At 39.8% G+C, this 21,396-nt stretch overlaps 1 protein-coding gene across 2 annotated transcripts in view; it reads right to left on the reverse strand.

The window, feature by feature from the left end:
- Positions 1 to 11,463, reverse strand: part of ST6GALNAC3 (ST6 N-acetylgalactosaminide alpha-2,6-sialyltransferase 3) — a 620,541-nt gene extending 609,078 nt beyond the window's left edge. For both annotated transcript variants that reach the window (XM_037826892.1, XM_037826894.1), the window contains exon 1: positions 11,311 to 11,463. In XM_037826892.1, the coding sequence (XP_037682820.1) occupies positions 11,311 to 11,328 (18 nt within the window). In that variant the 5' untranslated portion in view covers positions 11,329 to 11,463. The remainder of the gene's footprint in view (positions 1 to 11,310) is intronic.
- Positions 11,464 to 21,396: the final 9,933 nt, after the last annotated feature.

Below are 21,396 nucleotides of genomic sequence, written 5' to 3' on the forward strand. Positions count from 1 at the left end.
AGGCTTTGCAGGCTGCTCATACAGTCCCTGTCTCAACTTCTCAACTCTGCCATCATAGCATGTCAACAAATGCAGATATAGGAAATGAATAAGCATGACAGTATTTCAATAAAACTTTATGTCTGGACACTGAAATTTGGATTTCATGTAATTTCACGTGTCATGAAACATTATTCATCTTTTGATTCTTGTTCAACTATTTGAAATGTAAAAGTCATTCTTACTCATGGACTCTACATAAACAGGCAGCAAGCCAGATTTAACCCATGGGCCATCGTTTGCTGACTGTGGTCTAGTGCTCTCACATTAGAAAAATTGTTAAGCTCTATGAACCAGAGTTTTCTCATCTGTCAGATTAAAGTAATAATGCCCATCCTGAAGGTTTACTGTGAGACAATAAATATCTGCAAAATACCTGGCAGGCTGTCTGTCACAGAGAAGGCACTCAGCAAATACCACCTACTGTCATTATAATGAAGCATCCATCTCATGAAACAATGCTAACACTCTACAATAAAGGAAAACTAGGTGGAGCTGGGCAAAAATACAACATGAGAGTGTAGCCAAAACAGAGGTAGAGGTTTACAAACCAATTAACTCTAGGAACCATTGGACATACATCCATTAACATATTCCTGAATTTGTAGCTGCAAAAGCAAGCAGCGAAAAAAAGTATAAAGAAACTCCAATCATCTTACTCTCTTGACTTTAAAGAAAAATGTGGTTTATTCTGGATGTCTAAATTACTCCCGTATGTAGGCTGCCCTCCTGGAGCAATGGAACAACTCAAAGAAAAGTGTATAAAATCTGTTTCTGATCTAAAGGTCTCCAGGACTTCCCACTACCACACTGAGACCAAAGATTCAACTCATACATCACACAAAGTAGCACCCGCCTCACCACACCCCTCCCGGGGAGAATGCACAGCTGTTCAACATCTGGTGGGTGGGGGTGAGCAAATCGGGCTCAGGTTATGGAGCAACCTAGGATCTATTTTCTGATGAAACTTCAAGGGCTCATCAAATGCTCAAATGTGTCCCTGGGTCAGGCACTCTCACTTGCATATCATTCGCTTTCCTTTCGTTGCCAGGAGTCTGATCAACAGATGTGCCTTCCTCTTCTCATCCCTTCCTGGTAGGCAAACCTTTCCCTAACCCATTACACTATTCTCATCACCACTGAGTTTGGCTGTTCTTATAATGGTAAGGATGAATACATGAACGGAGATTGGGACTGTGCCAAGGGATGCAGACCAGCAGTGGGAGACTTGGGTTCAGCCATGTCTCAATGGCCTCAGATTCCAATTCTGTAAAGTAGAGATGGCCAAAGCTGTCATGCCACTTCACAGAACTACTGAAAGGATAGCATGATATAAGGTATATAAAAGTAATTGCACATTATAGAGTTGTGCTGTCCAATATGGTAGCCTCTGGCCACATGTGGCAACAAAGCACTTGAAATGTTGATTTGTACAACTGAGGAACCAAATTTTTAATTTAATTTAATTGTAATTAATTTATATTCAAAAATTGACCATTCAGGTATTGGAAAACTTTTAATTACATTTGGAACTACACGGATATGTGAATTTACTTTTCAAACTGTAAATTAATTTTATTTTAATTAATTTATATTCCAAAGCTGATACTCAATTCAGCTATTGAAAAAACTTTCAGTATGTTTGGAACCACATGGATATGTGAATTTACTTTCAAACTGTAAATTTTATCAAATCTAAATACAGATCATGTATTTCTGATGAAAATTTACCATCTGAATTGAGATATGCTGTAAGTGCATAATACATACCAAATTTCGAAGACTTATTGTTAAAAAAAAGAATATAAAATACCTCAATTTTTGTATTGATTACAGGTTGAAATGATACTATTTTGGATATACTTGACTAAATAAAATAGATTATTAAAGTTAATGCTCCCTGTTCCATTTTCTCTTTTTAAATCTGATTCTTAGATAGTTTTAAAAGTGGTTCACATTATATTTCCATTGGGTAGTGCTGCCATAGAGCATTAAAGGTATTGTTACTTATTCATATTTGTCATTAGGCTGAAATTGGACTCAGCATCAGTCTAGCGCTTACCTCTTTACCCCTTGGTGTTAGTGACCAGGCCCTAGAACACCTGCTCTTTCCTCAGTTACCATTTTTCTTAATTGATAAGGCAAACCCTTCACAGAAAGGGACTTTCATTTCTCACTCTTTAAAATCCAGCCCATTCAGAGAATAAAAAGTATTTGCAAAGCCCCCTTGAGGGCCTGGGGAAAAGTGTGGAAATAGTAAACTTCCCCACTTGGGGAATTCCTGATATTCTCGCAAGCACTGGGTACTATCATTGTAGTAGACCAAGTCCTCAATCTTGGGGCTTGCCCTTATGAACCTTGTTACTGCAAAGGAGAGTCTAAGCCTACTTATAATTGTGCTTAAGAGTCACCCCCAGAGACCCTCTTTTGTTGCTCAGATGTGGCCTCTCTCTAAGCCAACTCAGCTGGTAACTCACTGCCCTTCCCCCTACATGAGTTATGACTCCTAGGGGTGTAAATCTCCACGGCAATATGGGACATGACTCCCAGGGATGAGCCTGGACCCAGAATTGTGGGATTGAGAAAGCCTTCCTGACCAAAAGGGGGAAGAGAAATTAAACAAAATAAAGTTTCAGTGGCTGAGAGATCTCAAATGGAGTCAAGAGGTCATTCTGGAGGTTATTCTTACGCATTATAGATATCCCTTTTTACTTTTTAGGGTATTAGAATAGCCAGAAGGAAATACCTGAAACTGTTGAACTGCAATCCAATATCCCTGATTCCTGAAGACGATCATATAACTATATAGCTTATACAGTGTGACCGTGTGATTGTGAAAACATTGTGACTCACACTCCCTTTATCCAGTGTATGGACAGATAAGTAGAAAAAAGGGGGACAAAAAGTAAATGAATGATGGGGGGAGAAAGAGTATGAGATGTTTTGGGTATTCTTTTTTACTTTTATTTTTATCCTTATGTTTATTTTTTGGAGTAATGAAAATGTTCAAAAACTTGGGGTGACGAATGCACAGTTATATGATTATATTGTGAACAACTGATTGTACACTGTGGATGACTGTATTGTATGTGACTATATCTCATAAAATTGCATAAAAAAAAAATCCAGCCCATTGCTGGAGCCAAGCAAACACCAAGCAAAGATACCAGAAATCACTGCCTGACCATCCAAAGGCACATACTTCATTTGACCCAGGGAGGAGAATCCTCCCAGAACTGTCATTTGCTCAATCCTTTTTTTTTTTGCCCCCTAAGGGAAGTTGTGGGTTTACAAAATGTTCGATTGTATATATGGTAACCGAATAAATTTTTGTTTAATCCATTTGCTCACTCCTGGTGTTAAAACCTAAGATGAGCTCTACGTGCACATTTCAATCCCAGATCATGACTCATTTCCAATGCAGGACATACACGTTTTACTTTTAATTCCCTTGTGATCATGATCTTCTCAGAGCAAGATACATTTATAGTTCTCATAACTAATTAAATAAATTTTAATTTTGTGTCTTCTAAATGCCCAACAAATAAGTTCACTAAGAAACAAAATAGCCCTTGAAATTATAGAAAAGTCCCTTCCAGAAGAGGATTTTATGTGCAAGAGTTTTCAAATCTGGCTAAGTCTTAGAGTATGATTGAATGAATGTGGTTGTGTATTTATATATCTATTTTTATTATGTATACACAGTGGTACACACAATTTTCAAATAAATCACCCAAATACAAGGACCCCTCTTTCCCTGGCTCCTGAGCAATCATTTAGGAGTTAACTTCTCCCTGCTCTCCCAAATACCAGATGTTGTGGGCCCCAACCCCTTCACATCGCACAGGAAATGAAAGAGTAGCCTAGAGATACGGGTGTGGGCCAACGGGTCTCTCAGAGAATGTTACCCCAATGCTGCTGTTTATTTAAGACTTTTGATACCCTAAGCCAAGGTCTTTGACTTAGTGACTTTAAGTCAGTTTTAAATCAGAACCAGACCCTACTCAATCCTTGAACTGGGGAAGAGAGAAAACAATAGTGAAAGCACAGATCATTCCTTCATTTCATTTGAGCGATTTCCTATGACCACCTTCCTGTGGGCAAACCTTTAACAGGGCTGCTAACGAGGAGGGGAATTAAACCAAATTGGGATTTAGCTCCTCTTCCTTGCCCTACTCTGGCAGAGGTGCTAATTGACAGTAAAATGCACAAAAGGTATACATCAGAGTGGCAGGGAATGAACAGGTTCCAGATAATCCATAGCTGAATAATGAGCCTTTTAATAACCAGGAACTAACTGCAGCTTTCTGTAATGGGATCCTGGTAACATTTATAAATCTATTCTCTCCAATTAGAAAAACACCTTCCTACACTTTTCCCCTAAAGCCAGGAAGCAGAAAAGAGCTCATCCAACACCAGGCCCTCAGGCCCAAGTGTGTGTTAAATTCTCACAAACAGAAGTTTTCCTCCTGGGGGAGAGATTTCATAACTTTCCTTGGTAATCTACTGAAAAGCTTAATATGCTTCCTTTGCTTCCCCCAGATGTAAATGCCTTCTTTATCCCAGTGGGTCCCGAGATAGGTTTCCTCTGTTTCAGCTGTTATCATTATTAAAAATACCAATAACTGTTTTATCATTTCCACCTTCTACGGTTACAGAGCATTCTGGTTTGCAAAATGCATTCACAAGCATGAATTATCTCTTGTGGTCTCCAATGCCAGCCCAGAGATGGATCCTGGTTGGGGAGCCTAAAACTTACACAATCTGTGAGGCTCTTTAAGAAAATTAATATGAAATTATAAATACGAACTTGCTAGAGCCTCCTTCCAGAGCCTTGGAGGGTCCTGAGCTTGGCCTCAGGGTAAATCCAAGTCTTCACCACCCCTCTCCCTCAGACCCATCTATTCTCCTTCACTCTCACCCCAAAGGGACATGTGGGAGAGGCTGCAGAGGTGGGGTTTGGAGGGGGTCACATGACATGACATGACATAACATGACCTGGTCTAAGTGCTAGTCTGTGGCAGAAACAGAATTAGAACCACCTTCTGTCTCCAATTGTGGAGCCCAACTAGTTCACAAAGCAGTTTTCCTGTCATAAAGGAAACTCTGAGGAAAGAACAAACAACACAGCTAAAAATGGTCCAACCAGAAGTTTCAGGAAGCCATCTAGACTGATTAGAGGATGGTAAAATAAGCTCACAGCCTCTACAAACATTCACTTAACCGGCATTGAAGAGAGAAGACACACTACATAAGCACACAAAGCTGGGGTGAACCCTGCCTTCATCACTTATGAAACATCAGACCTGTAAAAGTTACTTAGTTTCTCCGAACCTCCATATGGTACTTATGATAAAAGTTTACCTGAGATGACTTATGTAAAGCACTGAGCACAGGACCCAGCATAAGACTCTAAGTGTTCAATAAATGGCAAGTATTACTGTTGCTGTTGTTATGAATTCATCCAAAGAGCACAGCTTTTACACAAGCAACTCGTTCCCTAAAGTGTGCTAAAGTAAAGAGCAAAAGTATCTGCTCTGTCACCATAATACTGAAAATTAGGCCAGGCACCTGCTGAGAGTTCAGCATTTCCTGGGCAGCAGTAAGAAACGTCATGGCAGATTTATTAGCCAACGTGCCTTGTCTTGTCTATTGCTGGGGTTATATTACAGTATTAGATTTATAATCCTGTGTACCTGTGAAGTTGTGACTTTCCAGTCTTAATGAATCCATATCATTTTCAAACACTTTGAGACCTCACAGTTTGAGAACTGCACAGCTGCTTGGTTGTGGGTTTTGACTTTTTGTTTTTTGTTTGTTTCTGTTAACCTGGGGAACCAAAATGGTCATGGTAAAAGATAAGCCACTCTTACACTGTCCTTCTTTCTTCCTTCTTGTCTTGTTCTCTTCCCCCTCCCTCCAGATTTCAAATTGGCTCCAGCTTTCATATGAGAAGCAATAACAGACCTACAAGAAACAAACTGAGAAGGAATCTAAAGAGCAAAGAATTGATAAGTTCACAACTGCTTGCTATATGTTAGAGAGAAAAATCCATGCTGTCACCATGAAGAATTCAGCTGTTTACAGGAGAAAGGTTGGGCCTATATCTGTGGCTGGCATCTCAAAAAAAAAAGTGATACCATCAATTATACATTCCACAGGCATTTAGGGAACATTTACTGGGGACCAGGCTAGTCCTTAGGGATACCAAGTGGAATATGCCAAGGTCTTCCCTGCCCCCCAAGAGTTGATTGGGTAAAGACCACCCCACCACCCCCAACCAAATATTTCCACACTACCAGTTACACTTTTCAAAGCACTCTGCATATTTTTAATTACCAATTTAATTATTTACCTTCACAATGACTCGGTAAGCTCATTTAGGGCAAGAACAGTATTGGTTTACAGATGCTTGGTAAACATTGGCTGACTGACCCACTGAAGGTCCCTGCCCTCTCTGAGTTCATAGTCAAACAAGAGACTTGGGCCTGTAAACAGCTAATTGATACCACAGGGTGATATCTTTAGCTACAGAGACAAGAACTAAAACCATGTGAACAGAGAGGAAGCCTGATAAAGCAGAAGACTTGACTACAGATGTGACACTGACTGGGAGTTGAAAGAAGAGTAGAATTCTTGTCAGTGGAGGGAAAATGGTAGCAGAGGGAATTTCTGGCAGAGAAAACAGCACATACAGTAACAACTAGCAGCTAATAATTAGCAAAGACTTAGTATATGTCAGGTTCTGTTCTAAGCACTCTACAGAAATTAGCTCATTTACTCCACATAACCTTAAAAAATAGGCACTATTTTTGCTCCCATGTCACAGATAGAAACTGAGGCTTAGAAATCCACAGCTGGAACCAGTTGGTCTGACCTCAGAGCCCAGGCTCTCAATTCCTATGTTATCCTACAAGGCACAGAGCCACGAATGAAGGTACATGTGGTATCTGGGCCATGGGTTGGGGGTGGGGGGTGGGGTGGGTAGTAGGTGGGGAAACCAGATATGTGGGCAGGGGACAGATTCTGAAGAAACTTGAATGCTAGGCTAAGATGTCAGATTTATCCCATGGGGGTTGAGGAGATAAGAGAGGCATCCGAGAATGGCTTAATCAGCTCTGTGTTTTGGCACAATAATTCTAGGAATGATGTGGAAAATGGCAAGATTGTGAGAAGCCTGTAGGAAAGAAGGACAGATCAAATATGAGGCTCTGGATAAGGTAGAGGGAGTAAGGATGGAGAATAATGGGTAGATTTGAGAGATTTTCCTGAGTTAAGATTGATGCAATATGGTGAAGGATTAGATCTGGAGCAGGAGGAGAAAGTGTAAATAAGAAGGCACCAGGTTCATAGCTTGTGATCACCATTCATCCAATTTCTCATCAATCAAGATACGTATTATAGAAGGTACAGCGTGACTGGGAGAGAAAATAACAGTAGTTTGTCTTGTATCTATTGTATTGTCGAAGTGCTTCATGTTCATAAGACTCATCCACCTGGAAAAACCATAATCTTCTCCAAAACAGAAACAACTCACAAGTATCCTGTGTCCACATGTCCAAGCAGTGTCCATTTCCATGCTGGATACACAAAAAACTTAACACACTCATCATATTTGTCAAATATCAAAAACGTGTAAGACATCAGGCTCAAAAAATGCTGCTGGCCAAAGGTAGAAAACATAAAAGAAAATACAAATAGGTTTTATTTCATAAAAATTTTAAAGTATCTACAATTTACAAAAGAAGAAAGACAAATGGATAAGAGAAAATTAAAAAATTTAACTTCACTAATAATCAAAAGTACAAATCAAAGTAGGTATCTTTCTTGTCTGTCAAATTTCAAAGACTTTTAAAACATCCTGCAAGATCCAACATGTTCTCTCTCTTTGCTGGGGCAGCTGAATGCAGAGGATCCAGTAGAGGACTCCTAAGAGACTTCAGAGCCACCGGATGGAGAGGCTGGTCTTTGAGTTGATTGGACCAGTCACAATGGCAGAGCTACCCAAGAGAGCCACCAGACCAGGATCATGGCTAAAAATGAACCTACTAAAGTTTTGGCTTGCTTTTTACTGCGGTATAACTATCCTATTCTGACTAATCTACAGATATCCTCCTTTAATCCCTAGAGTAACCCACCGAGGAATGCACGATCATTTCCATATCAGAAACAGAGGCAGTGAAGTCAAGAAATTGCTTGTGCTTATACAATCAGTAATTGGTGGAACGAGAATGAAAACCCACACATTTCTGGCTTCAAACTGTATGCACATGGGGTAAGTACATACACCACAATTAAGAGTATTGGGTTGATATTCATTTAAGGTTTTGTGTAATGAGAGCCAATCTATGCATGGGCAGAAGGGCCCTGACCCACAAGGTGCCTGCCTTAAGGGTATAGTTCATATGCTCCAAAAGATGATCATTCACCGCCATGGAACAGGCTTCTCGTCTTCGCTGGACAGAGAGATTACCACTGTTTGGGTCATTACTGTTGCAGGCAATAATGATACTTTAATCAACATTTCCGAACTTCAGTTTCCTCCTGTGTAAACAGGGATAATAAAATTACCTCAAAAATCTGTTGTCAAGATCAAACCCTTTGCACACAAAATAGAGATGACACTGCCTCAAAAGTTATCTTCCTAAAACACCAGCTTCATCACAGTAAGTCCTATTCAATCCTCAAAACCCAGCTCCAGTAACATTCCAGAAAAGTCTACCTTGACTACTCTAGAGGCCTCATTGCCCTCTCCCTCCTGATGCTGTTATATCTTCCACTGACCCGTTACCTTGTTCCCCACATTGTAATATAAAGTCATTTACTTTATCTCCCGTACTATACCATGAGCCACTTGGAAATAGGATCAATGGTGTATTATGACTCCCAACACCAAGTCCAGGGCCAATATATGTCCCCAAATATTTCATTTTTTAAAAAGTCCATCATTTTATCCTTACTACAAATCTGTGAGATAATTATTATAATTATCCAGATTCTAAAACTTGGGAAGACTGAGGCTCCAAGCTTCAGTAACTGTCTAAGATCACACACATTAGACAGGTTTACATTCAGCCCAGATCTCAGGACTCTGAAATCTATGCTCTCCACTCTACACATGTGGATATTCACATACAAGGCAGAGAGGGCCTGTCACCGATCCAGACATCTTCTACAAAAAGGTACCTTGTTTCTCAAAAGTGGTAAGGGCTCTGAATGGTATTAGGACATCTTAGAAAGTTGTCACCTGGAGAAATATAGGGAACAGCTTTAAAGGGTAAGAAAGCCTGGCAAACCTGGGTCTGGATCCAGGCTTACTCCCTCCTTAATCCTGATTTGCCTCAGGCAAATCTCTTAAACTCAATAGTCTCAGAAGCCTCAGCTGTCTCATCTGAAAAATGGGCTTTGAAACAATACTCACCTTGCAGAGTCTTACAAAAGAATAAAAGAGACATATGAAATGGACTGAGGGTATAGTAAGGATTAATTAGAACGTAGTTATTGTTGTTGTTATTATTATTACTATTATTATATGTTAGAAAAGAAAATGGCACATACTAAGTTCCCTCTCTTTTTCAGTACCTACAATGACCCTGAGGAGTAGATGCAGTTACTTTTATCTTATATGTGGGGGGAACTGAAACTAGGAGACATTTAAGTAACTTGCCCAAGATCCAAAGGTAGCAACTGGCAGAGCCAGTATTCAGACCAAGGTCTTTCTGCATCCAAAAAGCCTCTGGATCTTTGCAGTATACCCGTCTGCATTCCAGACTAGTTACAGTGGAGGAAAACTAAGGAGGACTCAGATATGCTCCATATTTCTGAGGTTGTATGAGGCACTAGTAGATAGGGGTTGGATCAGACTCATGTGTAGCTTGGGATGTGCATTAAAGATGTTTGGAACGTGTACAGGACAAGGCAGGGGAGAAACCAAATGGGAAGAATATGGTCAACAATAAATGCCATGCTCCCAAATTCCCTTTCAGCTAATACAATAAGGAGCAGAAATGACACATATTCATTTTTCAGTCCTTGTGCTAACAGTCTCCAGGTTAAAAGTCCCATAATATTGATGTGGTATTTCATCTTGATTTTTTTACCATTTGTTACGTACCAGAAAATGTTTTGAAACCAAAAGAGAAAGTTTAGAAAAGTCACAGGAAACGTCTGATCTCCTTCACCCAAAGAAATGGAAACACACACTACTAGCTGAGTCTCTTATTTGGAAGGCATGTTGGAAGGTGATCCTGGTAATTAGTAGAGCAGTAGATGGCTTCAAATCATCCTACAGAAGCACAAATTTCACAAATAACACAACAAAAAAAAAAATTGTTTTCTGGGGTTTTTCAGAAACACCACAGCTCCCCCAAGCTTGGAACAAATAGGCCTTTACATTTGCCAATTAACTCACACGAAACCTTCTTACTGTGAAAGTTTTTGATTGATGCAGTCAGGTGAGGAACTTGTAGAAATTGTAGTGCAGAAAACGAAAAAGAAAAAAAAAAGTTTTTCTCAAGTAAGGCACTCACATCAAGTCCTCCTACCTGAGGCCACAGGACTGTTTACCCAGAAAGATATTCAGTCCAGGCTAAGATCCCAGACTTACTGAGACGAAACTCAACAAGGAGGGGTGACTAATTGGACTCTGATAGTGAGTAAAGTCATTTTAGCGTAAGGAGGGTCCGAGATTTTTTTTCTAACAAATGCATCCTCCTGTAAACTTTTCCAAAGTACAACTAATGGCACATAAAGCTAGCAGATGCCAGGGAAAACTCTTTCGTGAAGGACTACCTTCAAAACTCAGAAGTTTGTCTTCACATTATAAAACGCTCAGTAGAACCCCATCCACCTAGCCCCCCATTCAAAGCGCTCGACCCTTCACCACCACCAAAACATGCCCCGTCACTCCTCGTCTTCCTGTGATCCCTGAAAGGATTCAGGCTCAACCGAGACGTGGGACCCGGGAGAGCACCCGTCCCCTCCCTGCCATCCCCATGATTCGGCACACAGCCCCGCTCTCCCCTGGAGCCAACAGCCTGCAGCTCCTTCAATGCAGGCGCGAGCAGGCAGGAATGGTGGGAAGCGAAGCTGTGCCAACTGCATGTTTCAGAATCTCCCTCCATATGCATTTGCCAAAGGAACAAAACAGAAAATCAATGCCAGGAAAGGACAACTGAGATTAGGATGCGGTGGGACCGCGGCTGACTCTGTGCCTCTTAGCAGCAAGGGGCTCGCCAACCTCGCGTCTGAGCCACAGATCCGAGTCGTTACCTTCAGGATGCAGGCCATGGCGCTCCGCCGGCCCTCCTGCCACCGAGTAGCAGTCGCGCCTGGGTCAGAGGCAGTGCCGGCGGCAGGCTGGAGCCTGGAATCGCAGCAGGACCACTCTAGACCACATTCCCGCAGATGCAAATAAGAGGACCGCCGCGCGAGCTGCGCGGGTACAGGCCCCGCCCCCCGTGCCGCGGCCCCGCCCCCGGCCCCGTCCACTGGCTGCTGGCCCACGAGGGCCCGCCCCCAGGTCACGTGCCGTCCAGGGCGCCGGTGGCGGCGGCGGCGGCAGCTGCAGTGGTTCTGTGGGTTCTAGGTTTTTTTTTTTATTCTTCCCCACCCCACCCCCCGACACTCCCCTATAAACGTTCATCCGTTCAACGTATACAAAATCTGATCGGCAGAAGGGAGGGATCTGGGTTCTGCTGGGGAGTGAAAGCAGCCCTTCTCTTGGTTTCGGTCTTTTCTAACAGATCAGAGAACGCCTCGCTCGCGGTGATTTCACACTTTCTAAAAAAGTTAAATGGATTTGAAATCGCCACTCTACTGGCCTTGGGCACATCGAAGGATCCTTCGAAAGTAGCTCCTAAGTTTTCCCTGGGCTGTTTAAGGATAGAGCTTTCACTCTGCTTAAAAATTTTGTAATGAACAACTAAAATTAATTATTTGCCGTTGATAAGGGAACACAAATATATATATCAACCAAAAACTCCATGGCCTCACAATGTGCATGGAAAAAATAGATAGTATATTCTATGTGTATGTGTATAGTACTTTGTTCTTTCCTGCTGCAAGTGTGTTTATGAAAAAATGTATGTATACATAGACACAGAATGTGTGTAACGTGTGTGTTGATACACTCAGGGGCTTTGCTCTTTCCTGCTACTAGCTTAGAACTTGAAGGAATTTTGTTGCAACTTCAGTACAAGGTTATATCTAAACCTCCTTCTTTTACACTCTGGAATCCAGAGAAGTAATTTTGCACTATGCAACCTGAACTCTCCGATGCTAAAACAAAGGGTAATATTGCAGTTTTAAAGAGGGGGCGGCTGGGAGAAGATATGTTTCCAGTCCTTTCCACCCCTCTTCAGCAGGCACTCTGTGAGAAAAGCCCAGCTCATGGGCAAGAAAAGGCTGAGAAGCAGAGTTATTTCTGCGATGAAAGTAGCATCACATGCATAGCAGAAGGGAGAAAGCATTCTGTATATATACACAGATTTTTTTTTTTTTTTTTTTTTTTTTACCACACTTGGTCTGTCAGAGATATCTTAAAACTGACCCCAAAATGTTTACCCAAAAGAGGTTTTGTTTACTCGAAGCCCTGTCTAATGTGCCTATATGGAGTCATGGAAAAGCAGTGTGGGCTGGTGATGGCTGTGGTGTCATGGGGTTGGCTCACAAACCACAAGGCAGAAACCAGGCTTTCAAGGGATTCAGTATTTTCTTGATGAGAACTTTGAAAGTCTTGAAAGAACAGGAGGAGCTACAGTCAGAGAACTTCAGAAGCTGAGACTATAAATGAATTGCTTGCTACCAAGGGAAGCTCAGTTTTTCAGTTTCCCTGAGGGCACCATACACTGCTCCCCCTCTCCTTCCTGTGCCAGCCCCTCTATCTGCTGGGAGATTAAGGTGTGTTTTCATTAAGAAATCCTTAATCAGGACTCTATATTTTAAACTGCCTCTTTCAATTGTGGTCTTTAGTGGGCCAGCAAAACCCAGTACCTCTTTCATTCATTCAATTAACCTTTGTTAAGCTACCACTAACTGTAGGGTAAATTCTTTGTTGAGCTAGTATAGAAATTGTCAAGGACGAAAGAATGACATGACTTATGTGTCTCTAACAACGTCTCAGGTCACAGTAAAGTGGGAAAGTGTCATGCTAATATAACATGGCAAGGGTATTAACCAACATGGAAGCAAAGCTCTAAAGAAAGGGGACTGGAAGGGCAGCAGGTGGGCGGGGCAGGGGTGGTTTCAGGAGGACAGCCCTTCTAAGCACTTCCTTGTTGGGTGAACTTGATCAAGTTTTTTTGTTTTGTTTTGTTTTGTTTACTTTTCCTTAATCCTCAGTTCAGGTAATATCTATGGTTGTGAGAATTAATGAGATAATGTTTGTAAATGCACTTATCTTAATGGATAATTGGGTAAATATTAGCACTTTAAATGGTAGCACTTATTTTTATCTGAAGAAGAAAACCTTAGGTGGAGGATAGCTGGTGGGAGAGGATAAATAGGGTGATTACCATTCACCTTGGGTTTCTCAGAAAGATAGGCACTAATGGGGTAAAAACATTTGCTATCTTATAATTTGAGAGTGCTATGGTGAGGACGTTACTAACTCCATCAGTTCACTTGGGTATGGTTTTCCCAATAAACCACTCCCCCACCCATGTCCACTCTTCCCAAAATGTTATTTTTATTAGCATCCATAAGTTGTACCTAAATACAAATAGAGACACGTTTAAGACAATCTAAAAACAAACTCAATTGATTCCAGAATAAATCTGTACCAGAAATTTTACAAAGCAATATTAACAATCACTCTTTCAGATGACAGCTCTGGCAAAAAGCAGTTGGATGGAAATAAAAACTGGTTCTGAAACTGGTAGGGAATGAAGGTACAGCCAGGTTTAAGGAATGGTGGAAGGGTGTGGCAAGGAATATTTTGCCAAGGAATAGCTTAGTCTAGGTCAAAGGTGCAGCATAATTTTCCAACTCTTAAGTTGTGTGATTTACAGTTCCCAGCTGCTACAAAAAGTCAAAGACCTCTGTTTCCAAAACTAATAGCAAAATGGAGGCACCTTGCAATTATTTGCAATATCCCATTTGATCCTCAAAATCTCCTTATGGATATTATCATCTCCAGCTGGTAAATGGAGGAGCAGAGTTTTGAAACCAGGTAGTCTGCTTCTGAGCCTGCTTTCTTAACCACCACACTTAGCTGGTCAGTATTACGATCCTAATTTCTACCATGTGGCGTCATTTAGATTTGTCGGTTGACTTTTAAGTTTGGTAGCCAGAAAACATAAGGTAAGAAGTATCCTCCACTTCTCACCTGTATCTATTAACCCCAAGCCCCTGGGTCCTACTTTAACAAAGACATCCCATCCCATCCAGTTCTCCCCCACAACTAATCTGTTACCATCCAATGTTCCCAAGAATTATTTCCCACCACAGACTCTTGCTATTGTATCTCACGTACCACTTGGGCCCCCAAATACCAAAGCCTGCCAACTCCAGCATCTCTTCATGGCGAGACCCTTGGGGGCTGGCCCTACCACTGTGCCAGCTTCTCTAGGGCTCTTTTTGGCTCTAATTGGCCCATCTCCCTTTCCTTGCAGGCTTTTCACCAATGGATTGCAACATGCTTTTTAGCTGACACCACATGGGTTGCAAGTCATGGGTAAAAACTTGCTATTTAAATTCAGTTTTTGCTTCATTTTAAACAGCTCCATTACTAAGTAATTCTCAGAGTAATGGCATACAGTTTCCTGATATAAATAGAATTAAAATACAGACTCCTATAACTTCTCCAATTTCATCCTGCGCACATATTAATTTAATACATTTATATTCAACAGAGTAATTTATGAAGGTTTTAATTGGATTTCAATTTTTCCCATCTGAAGAATTTAAATGAATTCCAGATATCATAAAATTCTTCCTGTCATCCGCTATATAAATTATGCTTCCATAGGAGACTATGACTGGAAGATCCATTAGAAAATATATTATGGGAAAGTCATTCTTTGACATTCTGAGCCAAAATAAGCTATTTTTTTTTTCTAGAAATCATTGCACTGTTACAATTTTCACTAGGAACTTTTTCATATCCTAAATTATGTGTCTGTCCATGTTAACATGTGTGTCTGTATCTACCTCTGTGTCTATGTACATCACTGGCTGTGCACTTTTAGGTGGATATTTGTGAGAATATACTGATATATATGATTAAACTTCATTTCCCTAGATTTTGGGTAGTAGAGCATTCCAAAATGTCATCCATATTGCATTCTCAAATCTTGAGCTTACTGTTCTGTCAAACCTTTACACAGTTCTTATCCAGAATTCATCCTTATCCTTGACTATACTGACACTTATTTGGGATGAACTCCAAAACAATTTATGGATGATTTACAACTGCATTTTAACATATTATATATTTCTCCATTCAATAGCCTTCTCCTGTTAGCTTATCTCAGCTCAACCCTTTCTATTGGAAGTGTTCATCTTTTCTCAAAAATTATTTTTCAAATGATAAAAGAAAAAAAATGAGAAGTGTTTTTAATTAAAAGAGAAAAGATCTAAAATTAATGTCCTTTACCTAATTTTCCTTACCTAGAGAAGTGTAGCTTTTAACCAGTTTTGTTTTCTTAAAAAATTCCCCCTTAACATTTCTTTAAAGACATAATCACTTGAAAAGAAATATGGCTGGAGACAAAGGAATGTAGTCTGAATTTGGTTTGTGTTGGATTTCTCCAAGGCTATTGAAGTCTCCATTATTAATTGAGTCTGATATTTCTTAACCATGTTTCCCAGAGTTTGTTTTCTTTTTATTGTGAGAATTTCTCATATGTGTTTCTCCACACCCTTCTTAGATTTCGTCTCTGTGTGAGGTTTGGTTACATGCTGTCCTAAAATATTAGACTGCAAATCTAGTATTTGAAATGTATCCCTGGTGGATCTGATGGGCACATCCCCAGGAGGGAGTCTAACAGTTGGCCTCCTTCTACAGTTTGTTTTACCTAAACTATTTTTCTCTAATGTTCTGGTCCTCACTAACCCTCTGGAGAGAGCTAGGATTTTTGCTAATTCTTTGGGTCAGTATCAATCCCTCCTAGGGATCTCCCCTGACCCTCACAGCCTGAGCTGTTGTAGGAAAGGTAGAACAATGCCATGCAATCCACAAAGAGAGGTCCACGGAGGACTTCACCTGACTACACTCTTACAGCCGGAGTCCAACAAATACAAGGTATTGTTATTGTCAATGTCAAAATGTGTGAGAGCTGCTCACAGCACATGTGTTAGGCTAGGACAGATGATCTAGCACGGAAAGGGATACTTCCCCTGTAGAAAAGTCATTACTTCTTTTCAAGAACAGTAAGTATAAAGCAACGGTGGTCTTAGGAATCTGAAAATTCTTTTCCATTTGTTCTTCAACAACATTTGCAAGCCTAGGTGAGACAGTTTGTGAATTGGCTTCCTCCTATATTCAACACTTTCAAAGGCTCCTCTTTAACAATAACATCCAAGCTCCAGAGCTGATATATTTATGGGCCTGCCAACATTCCTTTCCACAATTATTGCCCATTAGTCTCTTATACCAAGGGTCAGCAAACTTTGTCAGTAAAGGGCCAGATAGTAAATATTTTAGGTTTTATGTCCATTTGGTCTCTCTCACTATTCAACTTTGCTACTGTAGCACAAAAGCAGCCATAGACATAAAAAGGGGGGGCTATGGCTATGTTCCAATCAAACTTAATTTATGGACATTGAAATTTAAATTTCATATAATTTTCAGTGTCAAGAAAATTCTTCTTTCCATTTTGTTCTCAGCCATTTTTAAACGTACAAATCATTCTTGGCTCTCCAGCTGTACAAAAACAGTCTGCAGGCCAGATTTGGCCCACAGGCAGTAATTTGCTGACCCCTATCTTGACCTTTGCACTCTCCATACAGCCAGATTTCACCATCCTTCAAGACCATTTTGGCACTCAATGTCTTTCCAGACCATTTGCATCTACTATAATTTCCCCTTCTTTGAATTCTAGCAGTTACTGTTTACAAAATCCTTTTGGCAATTAAGCCCATCCTAACTGGTGTTATTTCTTCCAGTAGTAACTTGAACCAATATCTAAATCTCTATTCTGCCTTTTATTTTTAATCTTAATTCCCAGACAGATTGCAGGATTCCCGGCTGATTATGTTCTTTGTATCCTTCACCTCTCTGTACTCCAGCAAGAAAATATAGCAATGTAAGTGCTGAGCAAGTGCTGATTAACTTCATCATATTCATTCAACTCTGAAGAGATAACTAAGAATGTCAGGTGAGAAGATGTTAGCAACCACAGCTTTATAAAACACTACCATTCTGAACACAACTCAGAGATTCTGAGTAGAGAATTTTGGATATATCATCAATTCCTCCAGCACACATGATTTTCTCAGATCATCTTGTATTCCTCTGCAAGGCATGTATCAGATTATATTCGTATTTTTTACTTTTAATCAACATGGTGAGTACTTGATTTAGACGGATCTTCAGTCATGTTTAATGACAAGAGTGGCCTATAACTACCCCTGTGGGTGTTCTCAGTTGATTGAGAAATCAGTGATGCTGTGCTTCAAAGTGGAAGCTGCCTTATTTCCATCACAATTATTTAAAAAATTATACTGTACAGTATTTCTGATCAGTCATGGTGCATTGTGCTTATCTGATAATTCATTCTATTTGAAAATGACTCAATGTCTTACACTGTGATTTTTTTTAGTTTGTTCCATTTTAGTGTATCTTTATTTTCATTAAAATGAAATGAATGGAATCTTATAAATAAACCTGTTTTGTCTAATAACTGAAGAGGTCTGGATTTTCAAAAGTCATCAAATATTTAAATAACTGAGTTTGCAGTTTTTACTGACACCTTTATAATTAAGAATTAGTAAGTATCTGCAAACTAAATAATGACATGTTCCAAATAAGATTAGTCTTCTCTTGCAAGTGGTGAATTCAGCAGTATTTAGCACAAACACTGCATGATTTCAACACTAGAAAAATGTCTATTCCCTTCTTCCTTCATCAGCTTACATTTTAAATGAGCTACTCACAATGTTCTCCATTCCTTAATTGCAATAAAATTTTGTCATTTAAAAATGTGAAAATTGGTAAACTACCTCTCTCCCTATAAACAAGGCTCTCTGTATTTTCAGCAAAAGAATATCTATTATCATAGCCATTAGACCAACCCCAAATTTTAAAAACTGTATTTGTCTAAACATAAAAATAAAGTTTAGTACCTGTGTCCTGCTCCAGTCTATGAGCTGTTTTTTGCTTTTCACCATTTTCAATTTTCTATTAACCATTTCACTTCCTTCTCTTATAATATCTATTACCCTCTTTCTCCTAGGAAAACTTTTCAGTTTAAATTTAAGAAGAAAATTAAAGATCATGGGTGTGTTTTATCTTGAGAAAGTACTAGTTTGTGTCAAATATTTATCTGAATAAAATGAAATACTCAAAGCAACTGACAAGATTTTTGAAGCATCTGAGATTTTACTCTACATGCAATTAAGTCACCTGCCACATTCTTATGGGTGTGGGCTAAAACCACAAGACTCCTGGATCAGAGACCTAAGACGTTTATTACTCACAGCAGTTACTCACAGTCAGAGTATCAGTGTTTGCACCCATTCCCCAAGCCACAATTCTGACAGAGTAATGCAAAGAAGACCAGATGCCTGCACCCACCTTGGGTTGTGTTACAGGAGGAAAACTCTGAGCTTGGGAAACCCAAATCTTTTATAATGGGCAGTAAGTATGTTGACCCTTTGCTGTAGTGGGAAACACTATTTTTCAAGGCTAGTCACAACATAAACATCCTTGAAAAGATAGTTGGAACAAAGACATTCTGTATCTTTGCTCACAAGACTTGTTGAAACATTAGAGAACCTTTGAGAATTGTCTCACAATAGTAATCATATTCATTGTACATGTGGTATGAATTTTAACTGATGTGATGTCCTGGACCTACTCTCAACAAATTTAGGCAAGTAGAAAAGCATATAGGAGGTGTTCATTAGTGTTGGCTGAATGAATGTGAGCTGCCTCAAATAATTTAATAAACAGGGTTCATAAAAATCATAAATAATTATAATAAATAATTCTAAAGTATGCCCAAGGTTCATAATGTTTATTTATCCTCCAGCCCCAGACAAATCATCATATTCCATCAAAAATTCTGTGCTTTGGAAATGAAATATTTACCTACAGACTCAAAAAATATCCTTTGTTTTATTTTCTTTCCATTTTCTTCTGCTGCACACACACACACATGTACATACACACACACACACACACTTCTTACCTTTCTCTTGGCCAGAGATTAGATAAAATATTCCTAAAATTTTAGCTATGTAGAGAATGGTGATTGAATTACTGATGATAACTGGTGCTTTGTTAAATTCTCAACATGCTGATTGATATACCCAAATAGTTATTTTTCCTTTCTAAATTATCATTCCTTTTTTTTTTTTTTTCCTTATTTTCAGCAAACCCAATAATTCACTTGCCAAACCCAGGAAGGACTCAGAAAAAGTAAGTAGTAGGAGGGTCCTTTATTTGCAGGAGTGCTCCATCTATTTTTAATGCTATGAAGCAGTCAAACAGACCTAGGTACTGCACAGATCTTCATAGGATCTTGGGTAGGCATCTGAATTAATCCTCTGTTTTCAGGAAAGAGTGTTAACTCTATCTGTTCAGGAAGGAGAGAATCCATCATATCTGAAGTGGAAATTTTACAACATTTCTTAGAAACCCCCTCCAGGTATCCTCCTTTCTGTGAAAACTGAAATTTCCCTAGGAGCATTACATGGAGTCTTTTCCTATTCCAGTCTCTTTCTAGTCCTGCATCCACTCATATTCTCCACACTCCCACCTCAGAGTCCATGTGTGTCTGTCTGTTCAGTGTATTGGGCCCTAAAGCATGTGTATCTGTATTGAATCCTGAAATGTGTGTACCTGGCATTGAGCCTGTGATGAGAGATATAAATGCTCTCCATATGTGCCTTCAATAGTAAACTTCCTCCTCTTCTCAGGCGTCGCTTGTCTGCAGACCAGGGATGGGAGTGACATCACTGTGGTATGCTGTGGGGTCAGCTGAAGGGTAATTTCTAGGAAGCATGCCTATTCAGAAGACAAACCAATGCTGGCATTGAGCGGGAGCACTTTAAAAAATGATGCATTGGGGATGGCATTTCCACAGGATACACAGTGCCAGAGTCCTCATGCACCAACTAGCCTTACTAACAATCAGCATGCTAGTGTTCTGCAGTGGCATTTCAGGTGGCTTCTTTATGATTAGAAATAGCAAAATAATGCGATTTAACCAAGGGTTCATCTTGAATGATAAGCAAAGACATACTGTCAAATGGAAGACTCCAAGTCCTGCAAAGCTTTCTCTTACCTCTGCACTTGCAAGTGGACATGCCCAGATGTCATTTTGTTCAGGATGCTTTGAGGCTAAAATCCAAGCTGACCTTAATAATATGAAATGCTCCTTCTCTTACTCCAAAATGTGGGATGAAAAGACAATATGTGGAAATGAAAACAAAAAAAACACAAAATTATGTTTTTCTAAAACCATCACCAAGTCTAAGCATGAAACAAGACTAAAGGGCATACATAAAGATAATCTACTAAATTATCTTATCCAAATCTATGCAGTTTTCCCTCCCACCCCCACATTTGCATTGTTTGTCACCTGTCATTCTTCCACTTAGATGGTCTTCCCTTCTGTCAGTGATCAAAGTTCAACTCATTTTTAAATGCCTAATTCAACAGCTATGCTCTATTGATGGCCATCCTAATAGAAAGCATTTTATTTGACAAATTTTCGGGGTGCCTAATAGAAAGCATTTTATTTGACAAATTTGTGTAAGGAGCTGGTATGAAAAAGGTAGACACAGTTCCTGGCTTTATGGCACTTGCAGTATTCAATTTCTCCTCCAGACTCCTCTGATCTTGACTTACTCTGACTCATTTCGCAGTTGGCATATGCCTCCTTGCATTGCAAGCCAATTTTTCAAGAGAGATGTCTCATTTTCCCAGCCAGATGGTAGGTAACTTGTGTGCAGGGAGTTGGGACCAAGGCTAACACAAAAAGACCTGGATTTAAATCTCGACTCTGCCACTCATTATTTAACCTCCCTCAAACTCAGCTTTCTTATGGATTTCCCCAACTTTTTTTTTTTTTTTTTTTTTTTGAGAAAATTCAAACCTTCAGAAAAATTGAAAGAATAGTAGAAGGAACAATCCTACAGACACTTCACAGAGATTCAGGTATTGTTAACATTTTGCCATTTCTCTCTCTC

Source organism: Choloepus didactylus, chromosome 2, assembly GCF_015220235.1.
Source record: "Choloepus didactylus isolate mChoDid1 chromosome 2, mChoDid1.pri, whole genome shotgun sequence".
Classification (NCBI taxonomy): domain Eukaryota; kingdom Metazoa; phylum Chordata; class Mammalia; order Pilosa; family Megalonychidae; genus Choloepus; species Choloepus didactylus.